Source organism: Branchiostoma lanceolatum, chromosome 17 (genome assembly GCF_035083965.1).
Source record: "Branchiostoma lanceolatum isolate klBraLanc5 chromosome 17, klBraLanc5.hap2, whole genome shotgun sequence".
NCBI classification, from domain to species: Eukaryota; Metazoa; Chordata; class Leptocardii; order Amphioxiformes; family Branchiostomatidae; genus Branchiostoma; species Branchiostoma lanceolatum.
The window spans coordinates 16,536,391-16,554,528 of record NC_089738.1 but is presented as its reverse complement, the minus strand read 5'-3'; the positions used below and the strand labels follow the sequence as shown (position 1 = coordinate 16,554,528).

The 18,138-nt window shown below is 40.2% G+C and overlaps 1 protein-coding gene across 1 annotated transcript in view; it reads left to right on the top strand.

Annotated features, from left to right (window-relative positions):
- The first annotated feature begins 6,454 nt into the window (after positions 1 to 6,454).
- LOC136422575 (heparan-sulfate 6-O-sulfotransferase 3-B-like) overlaps positions 6,455 to 18,138 on the top strand; it is a 56,706-nt gene continuing 45,022 nt past the window's right edge. Inside the window, exon 1 of the mRNA XM_066410370.1 lies at positions 6,455 to 7,097. Within this exon, the coding sequence (XP_066266467.1) occupies positions 6,568 to 7,097 (530 nt within the window). The 5' untranslated portion in view covers positions 6,455 to 6,567. The remainder of the gene's footprint in view (positions 7,098 to 18,138) is intronic.

The window sequence follows — 18,138 nt, the reverse complement described above, 5'->3', positions numbered from 1 at the left end:
ATTAAATTGATCGTTTGAAGCAAGATTTTGAAATCTCAAACCTCTGTGAAATACTCGGAGGAAAAGGATGTCTCTAACTAAGAGTGTCAGTGATAATCATCTTTTTAAATAATAATCAAAATTATTGAGGCCCTATAAAAACATCTTAAAAGAATGCGGCCAAACCTAATAGTAAATTACATCAATAGATTTCGTTCATATTAGTCTAGAAAATAAAACACCCTATTTAACTCCGTGCTTCTACGTTTACGCTGATTAATCCGTAGCTACGTCGATGAGGGTTAGGCATCCAGGTAATACGATACGCCAAATAATAGTTACTCAAGCAACTGGATATGGTATGATCAAAAATCAAATCCAGTTGCTTGAGTAACTGCTTCTTGGCATAATCCGTAGCTATTCGTGGACGTTAAAACCTGATACATGTATGTACTACGTAAAACCAAATTCTGGGAGAAACGACCTCGTCTATCATGTTGTAAGCCCCAGGTATTGCGGTATCATCTGACCACAACTGATGCGAGAATTCCTCCTGTGGGACTAATAAGCTTATGACTGATGTGCTTCTGGCGCTGGACAAGCTAAACTGCTGTGGTTAGCTATAGAGATCATGGACATGTTTGCAAAATTTCGCAATACATTTCCATAACGTTAAGTGTGCATCAATATTTACATAGCCGGTATAACCGCCATTTGGCGTAACACACCAGCTTCGCAGGCACGCAGCGCAGCAGCAGCTGGTTATATTGCACGGAACAACCTGACACATGCACCTAGCATTTACACATCTAACTGCAAGTGTTGCTTAAAGCAATAGTTTATTTATTGCAAGTTCTTGCCCGTAGGCTAATTGCAAGTACATGTAACATGAAAGGACGGACAGACAATTGGTAACAATATAGCATGTTTAAAGCTATCTAGTGAGGACGCTCCCACAGTACTTGGTGGCAACGAGTTCCATTCCACTACAGTGCTAGGGAAAAAAATTCATTTTCTAACACATCAATTCTGGGTTGCTAACTGTGTGGTTTGAAAGAGGACTTCGACGTGGAGAATGCTAGCTCCTAGGGATGATTGGCAGGCGTATCGCCCGATAGTTTGCCTGATCGGCACCTGTATAATTGGAAGAGACGTGTGAGGCCATTCAAGGTTACACGCGGTGCCTGAATTTCCATAACCTTCAATGCCACCGTCTCAATGGGCGCTATGGGGTATGTGAGACGGCAATGCGTGCAGTTTCCTATAGAATCGTATGGCATAAAGGGTTCGGAGCAGGCGTGCGAGAACACATGGCGTACCAGGTCTCTTGCCACAAGATCAGGGCGACCGTAGCAATACAACGTACAATTACAAATTTGTTTTGAGATCCCCGTGCGGTACGTTGTTGTTTCATGTAATTGTTCATGTCAACTTTCATTTTTCAGCTAGGTACCCTAAGACCCTAAGAGATTTTCCGGGCCAGGCTAAAAGCCTTAGCCCCCCCCCCCCCCCCCCCACTTTGCCCCTGACGGCCCGGGGCCATCTGGGGGTAAAGCCAAGTTGAAGTTGAAGCCTAAGACCGCTACATAAAAAATGATGTTATTGAGGCCTTATCAAAAATGTCTTGAACACCTGGTAATATGCGCCAAAAATAATTACTCAAGCAACTGGATAAGATTTTGAAACAGTCAGACGTTTCAGACAGTATCCACTGTCTTTCGTCAGTGACTAACATAGGACTGAGAACACCAGCTTTATACCAAAACTCTGAATGGATATGTTAATGAGGTAAAGACAATTTAGGATGTCTTGAAGTAGTCTTCAAAAAGAAGATTAATTCAAGACACCTGGTAATATGAAGTATTTATACCTCGGGAAGTATTGCTGATGCATTTAAGCAGATCTCCCTCAATTCAATATTCTTTATCTAGACGTGTTTCCAAGTTGTTTACCTTTGAGGGGCCTCAACCTCTGACCTTACTCACAATCCCCCGTGTCAATGGAACTGTTAGAATACCGGGAATTGTTGTGAGGATATCGAGCTACAAATTTGAATTTCAAAAAGGTTTGACTAACGTCAGCAACTAGGCCGTCAGATGTCTCCAAATTCTCAGAAAAACCGAACGTGATTCATAAGGATGACGTCTTCGCAGCGACGTGTGCGTCCTTCAATCGATCCTTGAGAATAAATCTCCCTTTCAGGCAACTGAGTTGGAAAATTGAGCAGAGGGTGACCCAAAATGTCATGGCTAACGTTATTAGAGACCCCTCCACGCAGGGGCCATCTACCTTCTTTGAGATGCAGAGGAGGTCACCGATGAAAGATTGCGGCTACTTGCGTTGATACATGGAATGATTATAGCGATTTCGTTTCGTTCCTTTACATTCCACGACCTATCCATTCTCAAGTTCAATATGAATTGTTGAATAAGACTGTGACGATAGGAACATAAACAACACTTCTGACCTCTGACCCGGCATGCCACATCAACTTCGATTTACGGTATTATATGATTCTGATTGAAGCTCGGTTGTGTAGATACTGTTATTTTGGAATGTTGTTTTTTAATTATTGATTAGTTTCTCTGACTTTTTTCGGTTATTCTGTTTATGTCATTCAGTACAGGGCACGTCTGTAAAGCAGTGTGTTAAGCTCTGAGCTCGTCTACCCTGTATAAGGAAAACAGAAATAAATAAATAAATAGATAAATATATCAAAAGGCAGCTTTTACTTTGCTCAATTATCCGCGTTTTCAGAACGTTCAACCTTACATTCCGCAACCTAGCCATTCTAAAGTTCAATATGAATTGGTAAATAAGATAGTATTGAGAATAACATTTTAAAGACAAGTTGCGTTTTCTAAAATATTTTTCCTTACGTTCCTCTACATTTCACAAGCTAGTTATTCTCAAGTTCAATGTAAATTGCTAGGTAAGATAGTATTGATAGGCACATGCCAAAGGCTTTACTGAATTATTAGCGTTTGTATAAAGATTTTATATTCCACGACCTAGTCATTCTCAAGTCCAATACAAATTATTAACTCAGATGGCAGCGATAGGAACATACCAAAGACAGTCATTATTCAATGTCTTTTTCCATAACGATTCCGTTACGTTCCTTTACATTCCACGACCTAGCACTAGTCATTCGCAAATTCAATATAAATTGTTGAATGAGATGGCGACGATAGGAATATGCTTACGACAGCGTTGACAGCAAGACTATAGATAATCATATTTGTAGTCTTACTTTCACGTCAAAACTGTCTTAAATTACATCAGATGCAGTGGATGATAGATACTTTCATTTGTCTGCATACGACAGGGCGCATACGTTATCACTAGGTGTATTTTGTTTCTTGTCAGATGATATCTATAACGCTATGCTGTATAATTTTAATAGATTAAGGCAAACAGCATTAATGTCCACTAAGACGACAAATTTACCAGCTAAAACATCAACGACCAAAAATTGACTTTTCGACAAATAAGAGTAAGTAGGACTGCTGGTTCAAAGTCGGTCGCTAGTTGGCGTTGTTGATTTGTGTCACGTCACTTACTATGAATTAAATCTTTATCACCAAAGATATATGAGGTATGTAACTAAAACTTCAGAAAGAAAATCAAAAGCAGTGCAGTTTCAATTGATTTCTTGTTGTGGAAATAGATACTACCTTGTCAGATCCATGCCTTAGAACAAATTTCCCGAACAGCAAAAATGATCATGTTGCAAGAAGAGATTGACCAATCAGGAGCCCGCATTTGATATCGAATATGAAACAGTTGAACCATTGACCAGCCAACGCTCGCTACCCTCGGTGCATTATACGGTGGGGTCTGCTTGTATATCGGAGGGGTCTGCTTGTATATTGGAGGGATCTGGTTGTAGATCAGAGGGATCTGGTTGTAGATCGGAGGGATCTGGTTGTAGATCGGAGGGGTCTGCTTGTAGATCGGTGGGGTCTGCTTTTAAATCAGTGGGGTCTGCTTGTATATCGGCGGGGTCTGCTTGTATATCGGCGGGGTCTGCTTGTATATCGGTGGGGTCTGTTTGTACGGTGGGGTCTGCTTGTATATCGGCGGGGTCTGCTTGTATATCGGTGGGGTCTGTTTGTACGGTGGGGTCTGCTTGTATATCGGTGGGGTCTGCTTGTCGATCGGTGGGGTCTGCTTGTAGATTGGTGGGGTCTGCTTGTAGATCCGCGGGGTCTGCTTGTAGATCGGGGGGATCTGCTTGTACCGCCGTGGGGTCTGCCTGCAGATCGATGTGATCTGCTTGTAGATCGGTAGATTCTGCTTGTAGATCGCTGGGGTCTGCTTGTAGACCGGTGGGGTCTGCTTGTATATCGCTTGGGTCTGCTTTTAAATCAGTGGGGTTTGCTTGTAGGCTAATGAGGTCGACTTTTATATCGATGGGCCCTGCTGGCAGATCTATGTATCCAGCTTGCAGATCGTTGGGGTTGGCTGGAGCTGCATACGAAGGCGAGGATGGAGACACTAGCCACACGGCACAGATGATGAAGAGTATGATGGCTATTGACGCGAACAAACCAAAGCCGGCTCCAATCAGAATATGGAGGACACGGTTTTCTGTGCTGTGAAATCCTACCGTATCGTCTTCTTTCTCCTGAGATTCATGTACGCCAGGAACAGATTGATATACGCGATCGGTAGGGCTGATCGCCTTCTCTGAAGCCGCAGTGTGTTTTCCGTTAATGTCGATAGAGGTCGCTTTTACCATGGAAGCGTCTGTTCCGTCAGAAGTCTCAGATTTAGTTGGTGGAAGCTCCAAGAAGTCGGCTTGTGTCGCAGTTTCGTCGGTGAAAACACCGGTTCTGTCAGGAATTTCCGTGGGCAATTTTACCAGAGGGGTTTCCTCTGTTGCAGTATCGGATAGAGGAGCGATTTTCATGTAGTCAGTGACCTGGGGTTCGATTATTGCAGGTGGTGTTGGTGCAGGCAAGATGACATTGGTGACGGTAGCCAGTATAATCAGACAACGTGCTGACACAAACGACCCACTAACAACCATGCTTGCTTTTGGCTTTTCCAAGTTATCCGATCGTTCGGTATATGATTATGAAGATCCGTCTGGAAGAGAAGCAAAACAAGATGTATAAATGGTAAACGTCATGAAAGTAAGGAAATGTGCCTTTCTACTAAAATAGAACAACATGTTATATCAACCTCACTATTATGATAGTTTTTATAAACACAAAAGCAATATACATCAGGGCATTGTCTCTGTGTAGAGACGGGGGACGCCATAAACTATCTGTTACATTTGAACTACTGCTCACGAGTTAACAATCTGCGTAAAGTGACGTTGTATTGAGCAGTGGATTTTTCCTTGACCAAGGCTTGTGTCGTTAGTCGAAAAGTCCGATTCTTTGTTTTAGAAATTGCAGTTTAAGACTCTTCAGGGTCACATTTGGTTGATGGTATTGGCACAGTTCATATTCTAAAAAAAAATGATCAAACATAGCAGCACCCATGGGCACCGGTAAAAACGATATAGTTTTGACATTCATGATCATCAAACCTGTAAAAAAAACTGGTCTGACTGAAATTAACACGTAAAGGTTTGCAATATGTTATAACCTTTGACGTAAGATTTGGATAGCTCTGTACTACTGAAGAATATTATACAACGTTATGTCGAATGAAGTTGGATGACGTTTTGGAAGACATCGCTAGATGGCACAAATGGACTAGCGCTGTATGACAACTTCGGCATCGAATGACAAAATATATGACAAGAAGAAAATCATGATAATTCAGTTCGCTTATGATAGAGCTTGTGGCATCCCGGATACCCAGAATACGTCTAAGCGTATGAAACATTTAGTTATAATCTATTCACTTATCGCGTAATGATATTATTCAAAGCAAGAAAGCTAAACAATACGAGTGATGCTCCTAGAATATCATGTTAGTTTTCTTTCTTTGAATGATATTATTGCACAGGGCCTCAAAATGCGGATGTTGTGAAAACGCTTGCCACACTGTGTCTACTTCACACGATACGTTTACAAACTAGACTTTTAAGTCTAGTAGTAATAGTAAACGTGAAAGTACTTAAAAGTATTTGTACTACATATACTTCAGGTTTGCTATGTTAGTTCAGCGATTACGGGGTCTTTTTATATAAATATGAAGTGGTATTGAATTTTTCTTTTTATTTGAGTTGAATGTGTGACAGTTCATTAGTTGTGTGCTGATTTGTTAAAAATAGAGAACGCTAACGACCCCCCAAAACACCCCTCCCAATTAAATGGTATGGCTACACTGCGACGTCACAAAATCAAGATGGCGGCCACCATACATGCCAACGATTCCAACTGAACAAAGGTTTTGCTACGCAAACCTGTAAAAAGTTGCTTATTCATAAAAATCGTTCATACACGCCATCTAGCGATCCAAATCGTCTTTACAAGGTTTTGGCTGTTCTCGTTCCCGGGATATCCCAGGATACACAGTGCACGAGTTCCGCGATGACGTCACTAGTAAACATGGCGGAAGTGGATTTACTTTGTTAGGACTCCTCTAGCTTCTAGCTCTGATTTCTCCCTTCTCAGCTACGCGATGGCGGAAAAACAGTGGCTAAAAGCTTCAGTCGGGGCTTTGCTGGGACTGATGGTGTTCGGACTCATGACCTATCAGTACCTGTGCCCGGGGAACTCGTGTGTGTCGCGGCCGGACCGCTACGTAACCTACGGAGGGGGCAACAGCAGGCCCGACTATGCCGGGGCGGTGGACCGCTTGCTCCAAGAACCGCGACGAAAAAAGTACACGTTCCGACCGTCCACGCTAGACAGGGACGTCGACTTCAACATCTCAGAGAACGACGTGATCGTCTTCTTACACATGCAGAAGACTGGAGGCACGACGTTCGGTAGACACTTGGTCAAGAACATGGACCTAGAGAGACCGTGCCAGTGTCGGCGGGGACAGAAAAGATGCCAGTGTCTCCGGCCAGGCACCGACCGGGACATCTGGCTGTTCTCCCGCTTCTCCACCGGCTGGTCGTGCGGGCTGCACGCCGACTGGACCGAGCTGAAGGACTGCGTGCCCGACATGATGGACAAGAAGGAGAAACAGCCCAAGAAACGAAGGTGAGTTTCAAGAAATAGGGAACTGGATAATGACTTCCTGTTTTGTCCTTGTGTCATTTTTTGGGGCGCAGAAAAAAAAGACCAAATAATAGTCTTTATTACAGTGTTGTATAAGAATATAAGATAATATCTGAAGATGTACATGCAAAATAAAGACACAGAAAACCTCACTACAAGCATTTAAGTGTGTTTTCAAGAACTGACCTATAGGTCATGCGATAATGGTCTCATTCAGTCATTGTCATGCGTGCTGGATTACAAACACTTCCACGTGTTGCTTACTTTTGAGGTGACACATTTCACACTTGGCTTCATTTGACACTGTCTTGTATCTTGTCACTCCCTACCGATAAAAGATGTAGATTGCACAATCATGGCAACCTCCAAACACTTCTACACAAAAGCTTACAAATACACACATACACACACACACACACACACACACACACACACACACACACACACACACACACACACACACACACACACAAACACACACACAAACACACACACAAACACACACACACACACAAACACACACATATGCCCAAAACAATACCTCCATTTTTCAGGGAACTAGTTCTAGGAAAGTGATGATGGCTTTTCCATCACAGGTCAGTGCTTGTTTATGTTGCGTGCCCATGGTTCTGTAAGCTGTCCCCACTGATAATGACTTGAAAGGTTTCCATATGCTGCATACATACACTAACCTCTGTGACCCAGTAATGACCTGAGGTCGATAGGGCCTAGGAAAAATAATCTTGTGTTTCCGGTTATGCCATTGACCATAGCAAAAACCTGCCTACACTAGCCTTTTTTTGTCGACCGCTGCCAGGGGACACAAAACTTTTATTAATCCAACAGCTGAGTGGTAGAAATGTTGTACAGTAGTATCGTTTTCCAACATGTTCCCCTCATTTCTGTAGAACAATGGCTACCTACTAGTACTCAGCCTATTTTTTCAGGACTGTGATCAGAAATGCAACATTTATTTTCGTATGCCTATAAGGGCTCCCTTGGAAATCAGTTACATTGTTAACTGAAGGGACCACCCTAAAGATTAATAAATAAAATATTTAAAAAACAGTCAACAAAAGGACATAGGTACTGTAGACTCATTTTAGGTTAAAGGTTTGTGACACTGTAAAAATCAAGAGTTTGCAGTGCCTTCGAGTTCCCAGTTAAAACAACAGTACAGTCATAAGTAACACAGTGAAAGACATGTGGCGTATGTTTACAGTGGGATGACTTTGTGGTGAAAAGGTTATCGCAAAAAATGTGAGCAAAAAAACACCATGAATATTTCAAGATTTACAGTAACATTTAAGGGGTGAAGCTACATATTCAACTTCCATATTATTATGGGGGATAAAGACTTTCTTCTGATGTCAACCCTACATGTTAGTCTGTACTGCAACTGTTTATATTCACTGCTGCAATTCAACACCTGTAACAACAAGAAGCACATCTTTTCTAAAGGCTTTGTGAAGCCGTGGGTAACCAGCTAGGTTTATTGCTGTACGGCTGGAATTATCCCATCCTTATTGTTTGTTCAGGATGGAACCCTGCTAACCCACACTGCAGTCATAACAGGGTCGAGTTGATATGTAAACTTCAAGCCAAGGGCCAATTTGCAGATGTGCATACTGTAGATTTGGAAAGCTGTGTTTTTGAGTTTGTTGATTTTTGTGGTGACCTCAAAATCAAGGCACTGCAAACAGTTGCTTCCAGTGTCTTGTATTGGTTCAACCACAAACCCACAGCTACCACAAACTCTTGACTTTTGAAGTGCCTCAAGATTATGTGCTGCCAACTTGAATTTACAGACAGGCAGTCGTCATTTTTTATGATAATCTGTAAGAATTACATACCAATTATTGTATGAGTGTTAGTTGTCACCATTAGAAGTAAGTTATACATTGTATTTGTATCTTCTTGTATTTGTGTAGAATATCTATAATTGTACATTTCTGTAACTTTTTGATGAAGTACCGGTTGTTAAAACAGCACCATTCATACAGTTATTATGCAAAGCAATTGGTTGCAACATGTCCGTACCAAATAAACACCATTATTATTATAACACCTCAAGCTACATTAATATTATATGATTACCATATTCCAAAAATGGATTAAGTATGTCATCAATGTGTTTGTTCAAAATGGTATCATAGTATCATACCAAAGGATCCTGTTTTCTGATTGGTCAAGACATATATGGGAGTGACCAATTGTGACAAACCTCACTACAGCTTAATCCAAGTGATTGACAAGAACAGAGATGGAATTTGTCAATGCCTTATGGGCGGGTCCTTTCTGTTGCAATCAATCATAAAGTTATGGAAAAAACACATAGTCTTGCTGTATTACAAATGTCCGCAAAGCTAAAAATTGATATGTTAATATGGGCTGGTTGGATTGTTGGAGTTTTTGTTGAATTTGTCTACATCAATATAGCCGGTATAACTTGTATAGCTTGTCTCAGTGATGTCTGCAAAAATGACCACTGGATCATAATTACCACGATTATGACATTGTAACCAACTTGTATTGGCGGTAGGCCGAAAATGGAGTGTTCACGATAGTTTCTAAGTTTGCGGTGGTTTTAAGTTTGCGTTTGAAACAATAGTAGCGCTACAGTCATAGGTTGGCAAAAAAATTCGCGGTGGTTTTAAGTTCGCGCTGAAAGTTCACCACAAAAACTGCGAACATAAAATCACAGGGAACATTTCTGTATTTACAGTATATATATAAAAAAGGATTTTTGACAATACTCAGGGCATTGCACTTACTATTTGGAGAACATAACTGTATTAGTTCTCCTGGCATGATGAGAATCAACAGTTTGCGGTGTCTTTGATTTCATGGTTAAATTGCATACATTGTATGTTTGCTGTGTAATTTCATACTGGAAAAAAATGATTACTCTATATCTGTGCTAGCCATTTACAAAGGGTGAATTGGATTATCCTAGTCTCCAATGTTATCCACTGAGGCATACATTTGAGCATCTAGATAATTGCAAATTGGGATTTCATACAGTCACTGCCAAACTAGCCATTAAAACATGGCCCTGGGGAAAGTAAAAATGAAGTGGTATGCCAGATTGGTGCACAGATAGTGTCTCTGCCAAAGATGCGGCTCTAAGAGTTCTTAATTGCATTTCCTGCTGGTAGCTCTGATTCGCACAGATGACCTTCATTTTTGGAGCAACCATTTGGGAGTGAAGAGATAGGAAAGATGCTGATCATCCACACACCTGGTGTCTTCTTATGGAACTGCACTTTGTCTCGTATATAAGAATTTGTTAAAGGCCATTTATATTCATTCTGAAATAGCAATTTTGCTTCCAGACATTTTCCATAAACATGGAAGATTGAAAGTTTTTTTTATGGGACTATATATATATATATATGGGAGCAATTAAATTTCGGTATTTCTTTCATTTATAGCTTTAGGCAGTGGAATTCAGTATTACACTACAGTACTTCAGTTTATCGTATTGATACAATCACACCTTTTTGAAAAATACAATGTTATTGGCCTTGATGTGACATACCTACAAGCCTTTTTGATTTGTTCCAAAGATAACAACCTACCTGACAGTTACTTATCCTAAATGCCATCATCTTTATATCGCGGAGCAATCATCATGCTGGCGCCAGCAGCTAAACCGTTTTAGGCACCCCACAATGCCTGGAAATTGTCCAGATTTGTTCCACTGCAATATTTCATCTGACAGGTAGATTTTTCCCCGGTGTAGAATTTATTTCCAAGCAATGTTTTATTATACGGGCTACAGAAAAGGCTAGAACAGTGTGTTATAAGCTACTGGTAGCACATACTTGTTACTAGTGCGTTTAACTTTAAGGTCTTATTTGAGTACATAAGGATGATAGATTTGTGTCCCATCTACTCTCACCTCTCAAATAAACGTACCGGTACGTTTATTTTTTTTCGCCTATAGTTCCACCCTGTACTTTCTTATTCTAGACGGTACGTTTATTATTTTTTGAAAAATTGAGGCTTTGCAAACCAGGAATCCCTCTAAAATCGTAAGTTAAGGTTTTTCTGCCCATATTTCCCCGGTATTTTTGCTCGTAATTCGCTATTTTTCGGCCTACCGGCGTTGATTTTCTCGCCGCTTTGACGGCCTTGTGAAAAGTATCCTGGCGGCACTCGTAACATATCGGTCGATATCGCTATGACGCTACAAAGTAAACCGGAAAATAAGACGCGACATCGACATTTTAAAATACAATTTTCATATAAATAACTTTGATAGTCTCTGTTTACATCGTAAACCAAAGCACGCTGATCAAAAACGTGTGGAGTATAGGATGCTCGCCTACACAGGGAATAATAAGTTCCTGACCACTATATCCGTAGTATCGGCATCGCGGCGGAAGAATAATTTGTTCGCAGAAGACATGTAACACGTTAAAACAACAATCATAACTTAACTTCCTTGTGATATGTGTTTTGAGGCCACAAAATCTGCAAAACGGTAGAAATATGTCCGATATGATTCGGTAAACAACAGCGCGAAATCGCGAAACATGGCCGCCACTCTCAGGCATGGCGACAGTAAAACTAGCAGCATATTGCGTAGTGCGGATACCGATCTTTAAAATGATACCGTAAACGCATGGAAATATTATATTTTTTGGGCAACGATAGACACACAGCGCCATATTTATTTTCAGAGGGTTCATATTTTTAAATAATCGCAAGATTTTCCCAATTTTGGCGGTTAATCGCGGGTTTCTAGTGTCAACACGTAATGGGTAACTTCTTAGTATGTGCGGTCTGTGACGTTGAGCTACTTTTACAGTCGATCTCTGTTCAATATTGTGGGATTTACCGCGGGAACTCGAAATCCGAGCGTCTCACTTTGTTTTCGACGCTATGGAGCAAAAGTTTATAGACATATTTCTTCTGTGGAAGGACTGTGTTCATATTTGTGTTTTTTTGTGGTTGATGTCTTTAGAAAATATGATCAGGTACATTTAACTTTTAAAAGTACTCTGATGATTTTCGTTATATGTCACTGATTGTCAGTCATAATAAAATGATATAACAATTTTCTTTGATCACTTGCTTCAAGTTCCAAGTAGAAAAAGCATGTTTCATGTACATTTTCACTTGTTGAATTTGAAAGCACCGTGGCCTCCGGTTAGGGGTCATAGCGGGGAACCTATGCCCAATTTTTCAATATTACTATTATATTTTACGAAAAGGCGAGGAAGATCATCATGATTTGAACAAGCTATGGACAGCTATTCTGTTCAATATCTATATACTTAATAGGTATGGCATAATTGACTAAATATAAGTTACCTACCTGCTTATTATCTTATTTCCCTCTGACAGTAACATTTGTACATGTATGGACACAGTTTACCTAGCCTCGACTGTCGATTTTTGAAATTTTCCGGGGGGTACTTTTATTCCAGGGGGTACTTATATTACATTTTGAAAATTTGTCCGGGGGGTACTTCTATTCCAGGGGGTACTTCTATTTGAGAGGTGAGGAGTATAGTTTCCTTGTAGTTATGTCGGAAAAGAAATCACATGCAATGGACGGAATTCTGTTGCAACGTTGACCAAACATCCAACAGAAAACACGATGAATTCTTTTGTATCTATTTTAGACAATATGTGATGCTGAATAATGCTCTATTTTGGTACAGATCTTAGTTTACTGTAAATGCATTTAAGTTTGCGTTGTTTTAATTTTGCGCTAAGGGGAAAATGGAGTGTTTGCGATGGTTTAAGGTTTGCAGCAGCACTATAGTCACTACAGTATTGGACAAAAATGTTTGTGGCGGTTTTAAGTTTGCGGTGAAATGGTCGCCGCAAAATACGCGACTATATAAAAGCACCGCAAACATTTTTGCATTTACAGTATTACCTCCGGGAAGGAGGGTCACCTCCTGAAGGAGTATTGTGATTAGGATTGTCTGAACGTTCGCAGCTATAACTCACGATCCCTTTGCTGCATTGGTACGTAATATGGCATATATGCCATCTACCAGTATGCGCAAGTTTTTTTTACACCGTAGCAGTTTTTATTTTTGATTAGAATCCTTTTGCCGCCACATATTCTTGCTTATCTTCTTCAACAAAAGAGTTCAGCAACATTGGAAATCATTCATATGAAATATTGATTCTTCCAAGCATAAAGAGTCAAGAATCATCCATAGATGAAACCTGATCTGGGTGATATATACAGCTGAAAAATGCGCCCAAAAGCAAAATTCAATACTCCTTGCATGTCGCCGTTATTCTTTTCCTGAGCCTGCCTTTGGCAAGGAAATAATCCCTTGGCTTGCTTTGTGTTTCCTTTCATGTGACCAATGCTTGTATGGGGCAGTTGTTGCATGTGAATCCGCCTCAAAACCATTAGCATGCGATGTACAAGTATGTACGAATGCTCGCTTATTCCACTGATTATCGGAGCATCCAAGGCTATTGTTATAAATTTCACGGCATTTTCTCTTGATCACAAAAGTTCTACTGGTAAATCTGAAAAATTTGTGTAAAAATGATTGTAAGCTAGATGCATTTACAGTTTCCAAGGACAAGTAGTTTTCTGGTGGGAGGGGAATGTAGGTTTTGCAGTGACAATGAACGTAATTCTAAGTTCGTGATTTAAAAATTAGGAGCAGGAATATGTGTAATGAAGGGCAGGGAACATGTTTGTTATGTATGTTTGTGGTAATTAGTTAAGAGCTCGCTGCAAAACTGTGAACACAAAACAATCACGAATGTCTCATGAATAATGACATGACTTCATACCACCTAAACACATTGTCTTGGAAAAAAAAGAGACCAATTTTAGTCACGAAAATTGTTGTTCTCCGAATAGACTTAGTCAGTGCTTAAAGTATTCATAACCCTGGCGGTACCCTCCAAGCAGAGGTAAGATCCCGGGTATTTTTGACGTATTTTCGCGGTATTTTATACGTCTTTCTAATTTTCCATTTTTTGTTGGGTCTTCTTTTTAGAGGAAGAGGAGCAAGACCCAACAACAAACGGAAAAGTAGAAAGACGTATAAAATACTGCGAAAATACGTTGAAAATACCCGGATCATACCTCTGCTTGGAGAGTATATTGTCGGCACATTTTCCTCATCTAACCCATCAGCCGCAAGCCAGCCAAGGCTCAGCCAGTGTGGTAGACGGTTTATTGATTGGAATCTGGGGTGACATAAAATACTGTGCAGTCAATAAAGGAAAGTGTTAAGGGCGGACAAGTATGTAAATGGCCATCCCATGATGGTAATAAGCCCATTCACCTTCTGTCAAGGTCCTGACATGCAAACCTATACTTGAAAGAAGATATCCCATATCTACCCGGGGCAAGAAGACAATATAGTCGTAAATTCATGATGAAATATGGGCTTGAAAAGTGTTAAAAGCAGGTTTTTGTGAAACGGTCTCTTGAATGATTTATCAGATTCTTTGGCAATTATGTCCTGAAATTCAATGTCAAATATCTAGTCAGGGTTGGTCATACTGGGTGCATGTGCACTTTTGTGCACCTAAAATTGGAGCAAAATTGGAACTGTGTGAATAGAATTAAAGACTGAATTTCAAAAGATCTCGGCAGTAGGTCTTTGAATTACATATTGCTGACATTCTACTTTATTTCAATGTTGTGCACCAAAATTCTTTCTTCTTTTTCTTTACTTCTTTGTTTGAGTTCATCACAATGTGAAAGGGAGGGCAAGACAGGTGACTAAATCTTTAGGTTAGGGTTACCCGTTCCAAAAAATTAATTTCCAGCCCTGCTAGTGGATGTCATGCTGTGTTCAACACCGTAACTTTTTACCTTTAACGTTTAACGTTTCTTCAGTGACTGCCTGGCATCGCGCCTGTCAAACTTTATTACCAGAAGGTTAAAGTGATGGAGTGCAGCTGGGTCAATATCCGGAATATATGTGATCATTATCGACAAGCGTTATTGTCTGCAAATGGTTTAAGAATGCTTTTATGGGGCAAGACCTGTGTAGAATCGAAATGAGAAAATTACTGTTTTGTTGCAGCTGTGTGTGAAAGGTTTTTGGGGAGGGGGGCAAATTGTTTAAGCATAGTAGTTTATACCAGTTTTCATGCATATACAATGTACATGTATAGTGAGTTAACTGCAATGATAAGCATTAAAAGTAAACAGGTTTATTATTATTATACGTCATACATACACTTTTAAAGTGGCACCGACTTTCTTCAAGTTTTCTTAACCTGTGTTTAGAATTAAGGAAATCAATCTTCTATTTACTGTAGGTTCATTTGAGGGGAAAATGAGAATTGTTTGTAGTGTTTATAACTCCCTGTGCATAAGTTGCATAAGTTTGGGCAAATCAACATCAGCTTTTAAGTAGTCAGGAACCTCAGGGATGTTTTTTTTTTACTCCTGTGGGCACAAAGAATGAATAAGTAGCTAACAGTACATGTAAATCTGTATTGTTCAAGGCATCATGATTTTGCAGTGTAGTCGATATTGTAAACATAAAACCCAGCAAATATGTCAAGACTTACAGTATAGTGTAAGTGGATGTTAATAGAATGTCAAATGGCAGATCGATTAGAACCTTTGCTGACACTACAGAAAACGAAATCTACGGGACATGTTACTAATTTATCTAACTGTCACAAGATTATGAAGTTTTCCCAGTTTTGTAAACTAAGAAGAAAAGCGGTCACTGACATCACCGCTTTAGTTCACTGGGGAAAATTAATTTTCCAGGACTCTGGGTCATTGACCCCCTCATTACTACAGCTGAAATTCACTTTAAGGAGGCTGTCCCCAAAGTGGGCATTATGCATGTGTCCAAACTGGAAGTCACTAATGACATTAGCAAATATGTGGGTGTAGCACAGTATGCAAATATTGATGGATTCTAGCATGATAATCCAGAAACTAGGGAAGAAACACCATAAATTTTGAAAGCAGTATAGCGGCATGGCACTAGAAATTATGCCACTTTTGAAAAAAAGGCGGTCACTGACATCACCGCTTCAGTCCACAAGGTAAAAGTCAATTTTCCTGGACCGTCGGCCGTCGACCACCCTCATTACTCCAGCCGAAATTCACTTTAAAAGGGCCAATCACAGACTTGATGATCCGAAAATGGGCATTATGTGTCCAGGCCTGAGGTCAGTGACATCAGTGCAGGGGTCAGTGCAACAGAATAGCCACAGAAATTGAGGGGGACGCAGTTCAGTACTGATCCTGCGGTGAGAGATGGCGCCGCGCAACAAGCAGTCTAGCTTCCAAGCATGTCGAAAGAAAGATGCATTGTCCTTTAGGTCATTTAACGTTCTACCTTATAACTTTTGTTGTAACCAGTAGAATATGGAAACAATTCAAATAATTTCATAACAAGGGAGGAAAAAGATGTTCGCAGTGTTTTAAGTTTGCTGTGAAGTAACGGGGAGGGGGTGTAGATGATATAGCTGTAGTGAGGTTGCTGCAAAAACAAAACTATGATTTACACTAACTTGTATAACTGTATGTCCTGAAATTTTAAGGCTGCAGAATTAGCAATAACAAAGAAGTTTGAGCAAATCTGTATCAGCTTTTTGATAGTCGAGAACCTCAGAGATTATTTTTTGGGGACTCCTTTCTTGCGTGTGTCCTACAGATTACCACAGAATATAGGCACAAGAATTGAGGTGACTACAGTTCACTCCCGATGTGTTAGTGATAGATGGAGAAATGAAACGGCTGAGAACACTAGTTTAAGCATGATATTGGGAGAGGGATTTTCGTTCCGTTGTAGATCTCTCTAAAACGGGGATCTCCTTTATCTCTGACTCTTATCAAAATACATGTCCCCGAAATTTGCACAGGCCACCGCCACGGAATGTCTGGAGCAATTGGGGTGGATACAGTTCAACGCCAATGTCTTGGTGATAGATAGCACAATTGAAAGGCACAGAACTCTTGAGTTTGAGCATGTTATTGAGGGAAAGTTTGGGACGGACATTGTGTAGTTGACATTGACAAAGGCCTTGGATTGCTATAGGTAACTTTTGCTGTAACTTTACTTTGCTGTTTTTCAGTGTATACGCTAGTGATGGCCATAGAAAGAGGTTTAGGTAGTTTAGAAGTTTGAACTTTAAAGTTAATTTTAATTTCATCAGGTCCCTTTGGAAAAAGCATATTGTTTTTAAGTAATTAAAATGCCTTTTGGTAGCTAAGTATAAAGCTACACTATTCAATTAGTAAAAGTGGAATAACAGCACTCTCCTCTCCCAGCAGTTCCGGATTGTTATCATACTTTGAAGTATTATTTTTGTTGTTACCTAACAATCTAAGACTTAATGATGCTGTCCTTGGTGCTGAAGCTGTAGTCCGTGGTGCTAAAGCCCCCTATCATGAAATATTCGCTGTGGCTTTTGGTCCGTAAACATGCTCTGTCTTGCATTTTGTATTTTTGTTGTGTCAACCATGACCTTAAAACTATGGAGATGCCTCATAGACGAAATTAAGTCCTGTGTAGTAAGATTTTGTTGTCCTTATAAAAGTTAATATATTAGCATGATTCAAGTCACATTTTCCATATTTTCTAATTGTCATGAATGATATACAATAAAATCATAGAATAATGGGTACTCTCCATGGTACTATCAATATGCGTAGATCATCCTCGGCTATAAATTCAATTGCTATCATCTTGTTATGGACAATGTACAAGTTTTATCTATAAAATAAACGCTACTTTGCCAAGGAATGCCACACCCTTGAGCAGCCCACTTTCATACGCGATTAAACGTTCTAAACCTCCAAGGTCCTTCACATCCCCCGTTATTAATACTTCAAATCCACCACAGATCCTGCAAACTTGGCAATTAATTCATCTCTAAGCTGCTCACTTGGATTGGCCATCAATACCTCGGGCCCCAAAGACTTTTTTCCGGGAAGAAACGCGTCTTACATTATTCATCGCGCGCCGGCGCTCCCGAGACGCGTTCTCGATTACATGTGCTGATGAGGACTCTATACCAGCCCCTCCGTCCCAGCACAAAGTCC